Source organism: Neovison vison, chromosome 3 (genome assembly GCF_020171115.1).
Source record: "Neovison vison isolate M4711 chromosome 3, ASM_NN_V1, whole genome shotgun sequence".
Classification (NCBI taxonomy): Eukaryota; Metazoa; Chordata; class Mammalia; order Carnivora; family Mustelidae; genus Neogale; species Neogale vison.
The window spans coordinates 74731706-74744922 of record NC_058093.1 but is presented as its reverse complement, the minus strand read 5'-3'; the positions used below and the strand labels follow the sequence as shown (position 1 = coordinate 74744922).

Below are 13217 nucleotides of genomic sequence, written 5' to 3'. Positions count from 1 at the left end.
CTCAGATTGTTTTTCAGAGTCCATAGTCTCTCATGGTTCACCTCCCCTTCCAATTTACCCAAAAGCACATACCCTCCCCAATGTTGAAACTGTTTTTGAATGCATAAGTGAAGAATTGACCATGTTCTGAACAGGAAACAACTGATTAGAGTGGTGCTTTAAGAATATTAGCATAGCAACATGATTTAGGTTACATAAGAGTGACAAGGTACAGCAAATATAATCATTTTTCTGGGGCACCTGTTTTTTCAAAAAGTGTCTTCATTCATTTATTTTTCTATTCAACAAGTATGTATTAAGCACTTACTATCTATCAGCCTTTACACCAGACACTGGGGAGGTGAATTGATGCCTGGGATTTTTTTTTTCCTGCTAAGGATTTGACCTCAAAAATAGGGTTTTTTGTCCCTTCTCTCCCCAGGTTTTGAAGAAGGGCAGAAATACGCTGAGAAAATAATGGCAAAACACAAAGAGGTTCTTGAATCTATCACTGAATTATGTGTCTCTCTCACAGAGCTTGAAGAAAAGCTGAAGGTAATTTCTTCTTCCCAGAATATGTATTTTCAAGTGATATAAATAAAAATGTGTTGATAAGTGTCTTCTAGTGCAAAGATGTTCTAATAGAAATTCTCAAGGGACATAATGTGCACATTTGTTTCACAGCTTTCTAACATAATTATCTGGGTGTTTCTGATAATTAATTCTGTTTCTTTTCCATCACTGCAGAGAAAAATATTGCTGGGAAGGAGGGCTAAACACAATTAAGGTGTCTCATTTACATTTTCATGGATCACATCCTAAAGGATAAATGTGTGTCATTAAAATCAAAGTAAAGTCTGTATTAAGTAGCCTTATGTTTTCATTCCCAAATAATAAATGGAAGGGCTTTTTTTTTTCCTCTTCCAAATTGTGGCCCCAGAGAAAATAAAATTAAATCCTCAGGTGCTATAGTCATTGAACATTTAGCTTCATAGAAGTATTAAACTAATCATTAGCATCCTTCATGAAATAAAAAGTTGATGGAATAAAGACTAGAGAGGAAATATGTTGATATTTAATGTCTAGGCAAATTCAGTTAAAAGAGAGAAATGCATATATTCTTTTGTCTGTATTTTGTGAAAATTAGCTTCATTAGTACTGTTTTAGTGACTGGCTGAAAGAACTGGTTACTTAAGATGGAGAGAATAATGAGGTAATTAAGAACATAGGCTTTAGAGTAAAACAGCTGCCTAGTAATACCAGTCCTCCAAATTATTAGACTTGTGATTTGGGGTAAATTACCTCATCTCTTTCTGTCTCAGTTTCTTGATCTGTACAGTGGAGTGAATAGGGAAACCTAATCACAGAGTAACCTTGAGAATTGAAATGTGAACACATTTATAATTATTGTGATCATTGTTGATATCGAGACATAAGTAGAATTATATTTCTAGCAACCATTTTTTCTGTATGAATTTCCATGTCATAAATTTGAGTACTCAGTCCATTCAAAATAGTTTGCTAAGCTTTTAATTGAGTGGGTGACCAAATAAATTATCTTTTTTCCTTGAGAAACTAGATCTTAAACTTTTTTACCATTTTATATAACACTGCAATGAACATCTTCACACATAAAGATTTTTTTTTCTCTTGTATCGTTTCCTACACATAAACTCTCCAGAGAAGATTTGGGTAAATGAGCATGAAGTTGTTAATGTTTCTAATATACATATGTTAAATTACATTCCACAAACATTTTACAATTTTAATGTCACCAGTAATGTACGATAGGCCATATGCATATTATCTTTTTAAACAATGATCATTTCTTCTCCACCTTCACCCAACCCTCTGAGGATCTGTTTCTTCTTCTGACTTCCAATACACAGGTTGAAAAGCATGGCTTCATCTGACTCTTTGCTCTCTATTATCTAGAACAGCCCTCCCATTTCTGTTGTACATCTTCAAGTGAGGTCCATTTAAAAAAATTTACTCTCTTATCCCTTCATGGCCATTCTTTCTGAAAGCTCTTGCCACTCCCTCTGCCCACTTCCTCATTCCCCATTCTTTTTACACACCTTAGTTAGGATTGCACCCTCTTTTTCTCATTTTCAACCCATCACCTGGGTTCTCTTTTGTACTAGTCAGGAGCCTCCTAATTATACACTCTAGCTAGATTACCCTTCCTTAAATACAGCTGCTAGTATCGTTTATATACTCAAAGTACTCCACTGTAAATTCTTCATTGCTTACCAAATAAAGTTGAAATTCAAGACCTTTCCAATGTTCCGCGGCTGAGTGTCTTTCCAAATTAGTGTGCTTCTATATTCACTGTAGGTCCCTGTCTTAGTGGCGGGCTATCCCATATTCTTGAGTTTTCTGCTTCTACATCTTCATGTACATGACCTTCTCTCTCTCTTTATCTACATTTTACTATCTCTCAAAGCCAAACCCAAATGTTGCCTCTTTTTCAACTCCTTTGTTAGGCTTTTGCAAGTCCTTTGTCCATTCCTCTCTGATCCCCCAGAACACTTGTATTCTTTCCTACTATAATCACCACATATAACTACCATCACTACCCCAACCCATCTATTTGATTACACCTGAGAAAACCCTGTGGTTCTGTTCAGTTTAAGGTCCCACACAACATTTAATACTGTGCTTTGCCTAAGGTGGGTTTTCTAGAAAGAGTTTTGGCATTTGTAGTAAAAACTCAAAGGATTGGTACAAAGAAGAAGAATCCTTCAATAGCTCAAAAAGGTTTGATTTGGGAAGATATAAAAAATGAGGAAGGGCCTCCCTGGCAAGACTTATGGGTATCAACAAGGCTCTTACAAGTTAGACCCTGAACAAAAACTTGTCAAAGAATGTTTGCTAACACTTTACAGATATTTGCATGAGAGCGTAAATGTCTGGTTTTTATGTTTTTAAGGTTGGTGCTATGGGCATTTTGTAGGGGTTATTAAAGTAGGCCCAGAAATCCCTATCAAAGCTGAAATAATGATAATAACCCTTTCTATTTGTATAAAAATTTGAGATATTCAAAGGCTTTTCATATATATTACTTCAGTGCTTTCCAAATAACCTTATGATGGTGGTAAGGCAAATGTTTTCCTATTTTATTTATTTTAAAGATTTTATTTATGTATTTATTTATTCACTCATTCATTCAAGGAGAGGGAGAGAGAAAGAGCACATGAGCAGAGGCAGGAAGGGTAGGGAGAGAAGCACAAGCAGCCTCCTATGCAGGGCTTCATCTCACATCCCTGAGATCATGGCCTGAGCTGAAACCAAGAGTTGGATGCTTGGTCACCCAGGTTAATGAGCCAGTCAGGGGCCCCATTTTCCTTGTTTTAGAGGTGGAGTTCAAAGAAGGTAAAAGTACTTTGCTTAGAACCTCACGATTAGTAGTGATGAACTCTATAATTAAATACAATTCAAAATCTAGCATTCTTTCCACAACAACTGCCATTTTGACATAGATATCACATGTGTACTAAAGCAGAGTTAACTTATCCACTAATACCAACCAGCTTACGTTTTAGAGTTAGACTAAAATCTGAATCTCCCCTCAAATTCTCTGAGTCCATATAGCACATGCACTTTAAGGAGAGTGCCATTTCTTTAAGGCCCATCTAATGACCATGTTCCAGGTGGAATAGAGAATGTTCTGGTATGGTAAAATCCATCATCCTAAACTTGGTGTACCTGAGGCTCCTTTCACCTTTACAGAGTCTTTTCAGCCCTCACAGGGGCTCCCCAGCAGCTTGCCAGTGCCTGTCCTTCCTTGACTAAAACAGCTCCATGAACTAAAGGAGCGTAATATCATCACCCACAGGAAACATCCTTTGTTCTCAACTTTTTTTCTTTACCATACTCAGTGATGTTTTCTTCCTCTCTTCATGAGTCTCCCAAATATTTGCTTATGCATATTCTCTGGATTTCCTCTTCGTTCTCCACCAAAATCTTCAGACATTTTTTCCTCAGCACTTCTCCCTAAAGCACTCCTAATGGCTTAGATGGCCATGCACAATGATTCCTTTCTCTAGAGAATGCTCCTGTAGGTGCATCCTACTGCAATAATGACTTCATTCTGGCTGGGCCTTTGAACAACCAATTTTTACTGGCAATGAATTGTATCAAAGCAGTGAGGTGGATGGGGGAGCTGTGAGCTTGACAAGATAATTTTGTAAATCACAACATGAGAGTCCTCAGTCTCTTGTGGAATACATTTGTAGAAAGGTTCCAAGTGGCCTATGTTTTCTTCCTAGGGGTTATTTTGTAATGCTGTACTTCCAACTTTCCTGACCCAGGCTCTCACTAACCATTGCTTTGTACAGCAGGGGGACATTTTAAAGAAAAATGTGAATTTGGAAGACCTCCATGACGACTTCATCGACCTGCTAAAAGAACCAGTGAGAAATACGCGGACACTATTCAATGAAGAAAGGAATAAGGTAAAGAAAATTATGTAATCTCAGTTATTCATTCTGTTTTGAGGTTAGAGTCCTTATTCATTGGGAAAAAAAATGAATTAAAGTCTTCTTTTCTATCTGAATCAAATCTTTCAATGCACATGCAATATGAATGTCCTTATCCTGTACTTCCCTTCTATACTTTACTTAGTTATTCTTCTTCCATTTATGCTATTTTCCTCTGAGCATCTCCTGTTTAACAGTGGGACCACAGCATTGCACAGTGGTATTGGGATAGCCCTTCAGTCACCATAATGTCACTCCAAACTACTACTATTTCTCCCACCTTTAGTTGCCTTTCCCATTTTCCTTTTAGTCAATCCCAACTTCAAATCTGACTTCTCTCTATTATACCACCAAGCTATGGTTCTGTTGTTTCACACTATCCACTGGAAAATCTTAATACATGAAATTAGCTTGTGTCTTATTCCACTGAATCTATCTCTAAGTTGATATTAGTATAGGTAATATACTAAAACATAAGATCCAACTGATATATAAATACTAAAGTACTTAAAATATTTAAATAACTTTAAAATCTATATATTACAGATAAATTAAATATGTAGCAAAAACTGCAAATATTCACAAAATGCAAATATTTCATAATTTCAAACACATTATTTAAATCGCATCATTACGGATTTTCAATATAAGTTGCTCTCTCTCTATTTATAGCTGCTGGACTATAATTAGCTCCTATCTTTTTGCTTTGTCAAATTTGCTTCTAGTGTTTCTCTTTCTCCCAAGGAACTGAAGGAATAAACAGAGTCAACATTATTCTCAACTGCCCCAACTTAATAAAGTATTCTTATGACATGAGAATTTAAAATAAATATCTCCCCACTTGTTGTTATCTCATGGATAGATAAAGATAAAGATAAGATAAATCATTATCTTTCCTTCAAGTCAGTACAATTCTTAGATCTTCTATATAACCTTCTATAATCTTTTCCACAGGTTAAATCTATGTCAAGGTCTACTGCAATTATACAATCTCCAGGCAGCAAGTATCATTATACAAACTGTCTTTTTTTGTGGGAAGGTCTTGAAGGATTTAAACCCTGATTCTACTCTGAAGCAAAAGAAAGCTGCCAAACCTTGATCACTCTGTTGAATCTTAGTCTTATATCAGATAGCCTTTGGTTACTGTGATTGGTCTTTGGGATTTCTTAATCCCAGAGATATATTGATATTTTGGCCCAGAGAATTCTTTGTTATGGAGGGCTGTCCTGTGCATTATAGGATATTTAGCAACATTCCAGGCCTCTATCAACTAAATGACAGTGGCATTTCCACTCCTCACCCCATTGTCATAACCAAACAATGTCCGTGGACGTTGCCAGATGTTCCCTGGAGAACAAAATCACCTTTGATTGAGATCATCTCATTGAAATAGTAAAGAATAACATTCAATGCATCACATTTTCTTAACTAGGTAACATTTTTTTTAAGATTTTATTTATTTATTTGAGAGAGTGCAAGTGAGACAGAGGGAGCATGAGCAGAGGGGAGTGGCAGAGGGAGAGGGAGTGGCAGTCTCCCCACTGAGCAGAAAGCCCTATATGGGGCTTGATCCCAGGACCCTGGAATCATAACCTAAGCTGAAGGCAGACACTTAACTGACAGCCACCCAGATGCCCCTTCTTAACTAGGTTTCTAAGAGATACTAAATTCAGCTTATTTTTTGAATTCTGTACATTGTCTACACTGTCAACCACAGCCATTTACTAAGAATTGAAGTGAAACTCATTATTACCAAAGCAAACATACTCATTTATACTTAGTAAATATAGATTTTCTTGTTTTTATTTATTTTTCTTAGAAAAAGAAATGAAAAGATTCCTTTAAATAAAAAAGCAAGGTTTATTTTCACTGTGAAATCAATTTTTTTAATATAAGTTAAAAGGTCATTTGTTATTTAGTACAAAAGTGAAGGCCCACAATTATAGCTGTCAAGAACTCACACTGACATCATTTCACATATACATTCAGGTGCAGTTAGCACAGACAGCAAAATGAAAGGGTGACAGTAATCTTCCCTTTAAACAGCTCAATCACATTTACCATTTTATTATCTCTATCATTTATATTATGGGTCAGATATGATGATTTCCCAAAAAGCCATATGGACAGATAACAAAAATACCAAGTAAAATAAAAGCTTATCTGGGAATCATTGTGTCCAATTCTGATACCCCAAATGGTGTTATCTTCTTTGGAAAGTTATTGGACTCAGAAAGAACAATTCCAGTAGTGTTTGGTCAGAGGAAGATGGCAGCAGAGTAGGAGGGCCCGAGGCTCCTCTTGTCCCACAAACACACCTAGATAACTATCAAATCATCCTAAATATCCCAAAAAACAACGTGAAGACTGACGGAAGAAACTCTACAACTAAAGGGAGAGAAGAGGCCATATCAAAGAAGGTAGAAAGTATGAAGATGCGGTTTAGGGGAGAAACATATCTCCAGTGCTATGGAAGGGAGGGTGCTGTGGGTGCAAAGAAGGGTGAGAGAGGAGCACACAGGAAAATGCACAAGGAGAACATTTTCCCAAAGACATTGGCTTGGAAAACAAGAGGGGCTGAATTTTGTGAGTTCTTGCAACCAGCAGGGCTTAAAGCCTGGAGTGTTAAAGATCATCAGGCTTGACTGCCCTGCTCCTAGAGGGCAAGCAGGCAAACAACCGGGCAACAGACAGTGTGGAAAGAGCAATCTGAAGAATGCCTGGGGCACACAGTGAGGAGATTGTGCACTCTTCTTGGAGTGGAGTGCATCCCTGAGAGGCAGTGTTTACAGAAATGCCTCTCCAGGAACAAAGGAACTAGGTGATACCATTTTCCTCCTCCAACCCTCAATATAAATACAGATCCATCTATGAGAAGCAGTGCAGTGCCAACACTAGCTCCCTGACTTGCTTACAACAATCCCCATACCCCTATACTCTTACAGGACTGCCCCTTTCAATCAAACTTGCTTCAGTCCTAGCACAGCAGCTCCTCCCCTGAACACCAGTACAAATCCCTGCCCACACTATGTTTCCCAACCAGAGTGTTCTGCAGGGCCTCAGTTCTGGTGGAGGTGGTGCCTGATCTCATTTCACAAGCAGATCAGAACATACGTAGGTAAAACTCACTACATAGAGGCAGGGGACCGAACACTGCCCACAGCATGCAAGAAAGCCTTTCCAGATGACTAGCCTGAAGGATAGAGCAGCCAAAATACAACAGGAGAGGACATGTAGCACACACCAGAGACACTCTCTGAAGTACCCCTTTGACATCAGCAATAGCATCTTCTTAAGTTGAAGGATACAAAATCAAGTACAGAAATCTATTGCATTTCTACACACAATAATGAAACAGCAGAAAAAGAAATTAAGGAATCAGTCCCATTTACAATTGCACCAAATACAATAATATACCTAGGAATAATCCTAACCAAAAAGTGAAAGACCTGTACTCTAGAAACTATAAAATACTGATGAAAGAAATTAAAGATGACACATAGAAATAGAAGACATTTCATGATCATGAGTTGGAAGAATAAATATTAAAATGTCTATACGGCCCAGGGCACCTAGTGGCTCAGTCAGTTAAACGTCCAACTCTTGATTTCGGCTCAGGTTTTGATCTCAGGGTTGTGAGTTCAAGCCCTGCAATGGTCTCCACACTGGGCGTGGAGCCTACTTTAAAAAAAAGTTCTATATTACCCAAAGCAATCTACAGATTTTAACGCAATCCATATCAAAATACCAACAACATTTTTCACAAAACTAGAACAAATAATCCTAAAATTTATGTGGAACCACAAAGACCCAAATAACCAAAGCAATCTTGAAAAAGAAAAGCAAAGCTGGGGGCATCACAATGCCAGACTTCGAGCTCTATCACAAAGCTATAGTCATCAAGACAGCATGGTACTGGCACAAAAACAGACCCATAGATCAACAGAACTGAATAGAAAACCCAGAAATGAACTCACAGTTATATGGTCAGTTAATCTTTAACAAAACAGGAAAGAATAACCAATGGAAAAAGACAGTCTCTCCAACAAATGGTGTTGGGAAAACTGGACAGCAACATACAAAAGTGTGAAACTGAACCACTTTCTTACACCATACAAAAAATAAATTCAAAATGGATAAAAAAACCCAAGGAGAACACAGGCAGTAACCTCTTTTGACATCTCCCACAGCATCTTCTTTCTAGATATGTCTCCTGAGGCAAGGGGGGAAAGCAAAAATAAACTGTTGGGACTTCATTAAGATAAAAACTTCTGCACAGCAAAGCTAACAGGCGCCCTACCAAATGGGAGAAAATAATCACAAATGACATACTTGATAAAGGATTAATATCCAAAATATAAAAAGAACGTATCAAACTCAACACCCAAAAAACCAAATAATCCAGTTAAGAAATGGGCAAAAGACATGAATAGACATTTTTCCAAAGAAGACATACAGATGATCAACAGACACATAGAAAGATGTGCAGCATCACTGATCATCAGGGAAATACAAAACAAAACTAGGATGAGATATCACCTCATATGGGTCAGAATGGCCAAAATTAACAACACAGGAAGCAACAGGTGTTGGCAAAGGTGTAGAGAAAGAGAAACCCCCTTGCACTGTTGGTGGAAATGCAAACTGGTGTAGGCACTCTGTAACTGCATTACTAGATATTTACCCAAAGAATAAAAAATACTAATTCAAAGGGATACATGCATCCTCATATTTATAGCAGCATTATCTACAATAACTAAATTACATAAATAGCCCAAGTGTCCATTGACTGATGAATGGACAAAGAAGCTGTGATATGTATATATAAAATATGTATACATACATATACATGCATATACGTGTATATACAGTATATGTGTATACATATGTAAATATAATATATATTATATAATAGAATATTATTCAGCCATAGAAAAAGATTAAATCTTGCCATTTGCAAGAACATGGATGGAGCGAGAGAATTATGCTAACTGAACTAAATCAGTCAGAGGAAGACAAATAGCATATGATTTCACTCATATGTGGAATTTAAGAAGCACAACAAATGAACCTAGGGGGAGAAAAGAGACAGAGAAAGAGGCAAATCACGCCTGGGTGGCTCAGTGGGTTAAAGCCTCTGCCTTCGGCTCAGGTCATGATCCCAGGGTCCTGGGATCGAGCCCCGCATCGGGCTCTCTGCTCCGCGGAGAGCCTGCTTCCTCCTCTCTCTCTCTCTGCCTGCCTCTCTGCCTACTTGTGATCTCTGTCTGTCAAATAAAAAAAAAAAAAAAAAGAAACAGACTCTTAATTATAGAGAACAAACTGATGGTCACCAGAGGGGAAATGGGGCGGGGGATGGTGAAACAGGAGATGGGGATTAACCAGTGCACTTGTGATGAACACCAGGAGGTGTTGAATCACTAAATTTTATCACTGTATTTTATACCTGAAACTAATGCTTAATAAACTAATACTAAATAAATAATAAACTGATAACACTGTATATTAACTAACTGGAATTTAAATAAAAACTTTTAAAAAGGGGACAATTCCCCCAGACTATTACAAGAATATATTCATCACAGGTTTTCTCTTGGACATAATAAAGCGTTTCTCATTTTTCAAACTCCCAAATGCAACAGGTGGCATTAGGCAATTTAGTAAATGCAGTGCCCATTATGCTGTTAACAGATTAGTGATGGTATTTTACTTCCAAGGTGAGCACTGTAGTTAAATCCATAGTAATATCTGAAAACTCCTCGGGTTAAATAAACTCCCAGAATATAAAGAGACTCCCGCAAAATCATAGAACTATTCAGCAGAAGATGACAGCTTACAATGCCCACATTTATGGTTATAGAATTCAAGTGCTAGAAGGGATATAACAATCATCTGATCAAATACCATTATACAGTTGAGGAAACTCAGACTAAAAAAGATTAAATATTTTGCCCTCCACAAATCCCAGAAACCAATGTCTGAACTGGGCGGCCATTCTCCTGAATTTCAGACATACTAACTTTTCCCCCAAGATCGAAGGAAAGCAAGGAACTGCTGCATATAAATGAGTTGCTTTGTAATGACACTGCAGATTCCCATGCCAACAGCATGGAAGTACCTTTTTGATATTAAGGATTTTTAATTCCATGAAGTAAATCTGGAAGTTAAGGGCTTTCCCAGACCACAAAGGAAATCATAGCTGGGAAATGATGTTGCCAGTTTAAGACTCAGATCCAATTCTCATAGGTTGAAGATACTGCCAACAAAAGTAGGTAAGTTGGAAGCATTCTTTGAACTGAGCTCATTTAAACTATACTTATATAGAATCAACTCATTTTTTGCAAGGAGGTATAGCAGCCCAAACTAAAAACTCAGTATGAATCAAAGTCACATCTGGTTCTTATAGAAACAACTCAGAGCCAGGGACACACAGGCAATGAAGGCATCATTCCCCCACCGCACAGTGATATTTCGTTGCTGCATCCCAAGACGAGCAAATTTAAAACAAATTTATGTTTTCAAAGTTCCCCTTAATATACATTATCTGACAGTCCAGTTTGGAGGTAACATATCATAGAAAAGATAATTTAAAAATTTAAGAACCAGTTACTTAACTCCCCCCACAGCCTTAGAACCAAACTAATATGGGGGAGGGGGATCAATTGCTCAGATGGAGTAGAACACAAGACCACGGGTTAATCAATACCCTCTCATCTCCCAGAGAAAGTAGTCTGGATCCACCTGCCTGGATTAAGCATATCTCTACAAAAAAGAAAAAAATAGGGGCGCCTGGGTGGCTCAGTGGGTTAAGCCGCTGCCTTCGGCTCAGGTCATGATCTCAGGGTCCTGGGATCGAGTCCCACATCGGGCTCTCTGCTCAGCAGGGAGCCTGCTTCCTCCTCTCTCTCTCTGCCTGCCTCTCTGCCTACTTGTAATCTCTCTCTGTCCAATAAATAAATAAAATCTTAAAAAAAAAAAAAGAAAAAAATAATGACACACAGTGTTGATGCTTAATTACAGTTGGCAGCATCAAAAATATCTATTGTAGGTACTTTTTTATCATTTGCTTTATAATTTATTGTTTTTTAAATTAAAGTACCATTGTACAGGTGTACATAGTGATTCAGCAAGTCTATATGTTACACTGTGCTCATCTCAAGTGTAGCTACAAACATCTCTCACCATGCAACACATTTAACACTGTATGTTAATTATTCTTGAACTTCAAAAATTAATTAAAATTAAAAAGGAAGTTTTGTAAAATTCCATAATGACCTAAAAACTGAAAGGTTATTTGTCTTTGAGAATAAAGGAAGAAGTGCCAAGGGCCAACATGGATTGACTCAGGAAAAATTGTATTAAATTCACCTTATTTTGCTTTGTGAGATGATTATTTAATGGATAATTCTAGGTTAGTGCCATAGGCAAAATTACTGTGATTTCAAAAAGTCATTTGATAAACACATTCATGATCTCTCTCTTACATTGATATGAACTGAATGAGTTTGGTCAGGTTATAACTGTTCTAAGAATGTTATATAGTTCAACAGTGTCAACCTGGAAGACAGTGTGCCTTGCCTTGGGGAGACATCTGACTTTGTCCTAACTCTGCAGTGTTCAACACTTTTGTTAATGGCATTGATAGAGAAGGTAGAAAATTTTAGCTGATTAAAAACTCAGTATGAATCAAAGTCACATCTGGTTCTTATAGAAACAAAAAAACTAATATCCCTTTAACAAAAATATATCATATAGATCAAGGAGGTGTTGGTCCACTGAGTAGTTCCCATCTGAAAGTAAATAAATCTTGGAAATAAACATATTTAAGGGGAATATTAATTAGTTGAAATGTTTCTAGAAAAAGATTTGATAACTCTCTTATTGTCAGTAGAAATTATCCGATAGTGTTATTTTCTGTGGACAGCATTTTTCTACTTTAGGAATTGTACAGGGTAAAAAAAAATAATGTTCTCGGATTGCCTTCTGAGTTTGGCGCCATCTGAACAAGAGGCACAAGAGTCAGGAATCAATCACTCGTAAAAACTGGCTTAGGAAACATGGCTTGGACTTTTCCAGTGGGTTTCCTAAAACTTCATCGCTGATTTAGATAGACGGCCTACCCAGACACTTGGGTGCACAGCTAGAGAACCACAGGCTTTCTGGACAGGCCCTTTCAGACTTTAGAGTGAGTGTAAATACACACATCTTCTGGAAGGCAGATCAACAGGAAAGGCCTCAGAAAACCAGAGCTGAGCATGCTCAGTCTAAACCTGCGGCTGACTAAGTCATTTCCTCCCCAAGAGGCGAGGAGGAGTGAGGAGACTAGATTGGATTCTTACTCAAGTTTCTCTCCTAAACTTGTTGCAAATTTTCAGACAATTCTTAAACATTATTCTCCTCTGGAAAGACACAGGTTCCCCAAAGAAGTCATTAAGAAGTTGCCTGGCTATGGGTGACCCTCCTATCAACAAATGTCCCTGCTGTGAGGGAGCTTATAGCCCAGTGGGAGTGGGACTTCCCAAAAGGGGAAGACTCTTAGACTTCTTAGACTCTTGTCCTAGAGTCAAGGCAGATGAAGACCTGAGGTTTTAGTTCAATGAGAAGTCATGGCACCAATTTTCCAGTCAAAAAGCTGTTAAAAGAGGAGAGCAGTCAGACATCTGTATTGCTCGGGGAGGCTAGCTCAGATCTGTTGTTGGATACCTAGTGAAGGCATAGCTTTGCTAAATACAGGAAGAGATTCTTTTTTTTTTTTTT

General features: G+C 37.6%; 1 protein-coding gene across 8 annotated transcripts in view; it reads left to right on the top strand.

The window, feature by feature from the left end:
* The window catches only part of CCDC141 (coiled-coil domain containing 141), a 226410-nt gene that overhangs the window by 198571 nt on the left and 14622 nt on the right, over window positions 1–13217 (top strand). For 7 of the 8 annotated variants that reach the window (XM_044242441.1, XM_044242437.1, XM_044242436.1 and 4 more), the window contains 2 exons: window positions 422–534; window positions 4320–4436. In XM_044242441.1, the coding sequence (XP_044098376.1) occupies window positions 422–534; window positions 4320–4436 (230 nt within the window). The remainder of the gene's footprint in view (window positions 1–421; window positions 535–4319; window positions 4437–13217) is intronic. The other variant, XM_044242438.1, reaches the window with a different exon arrangement.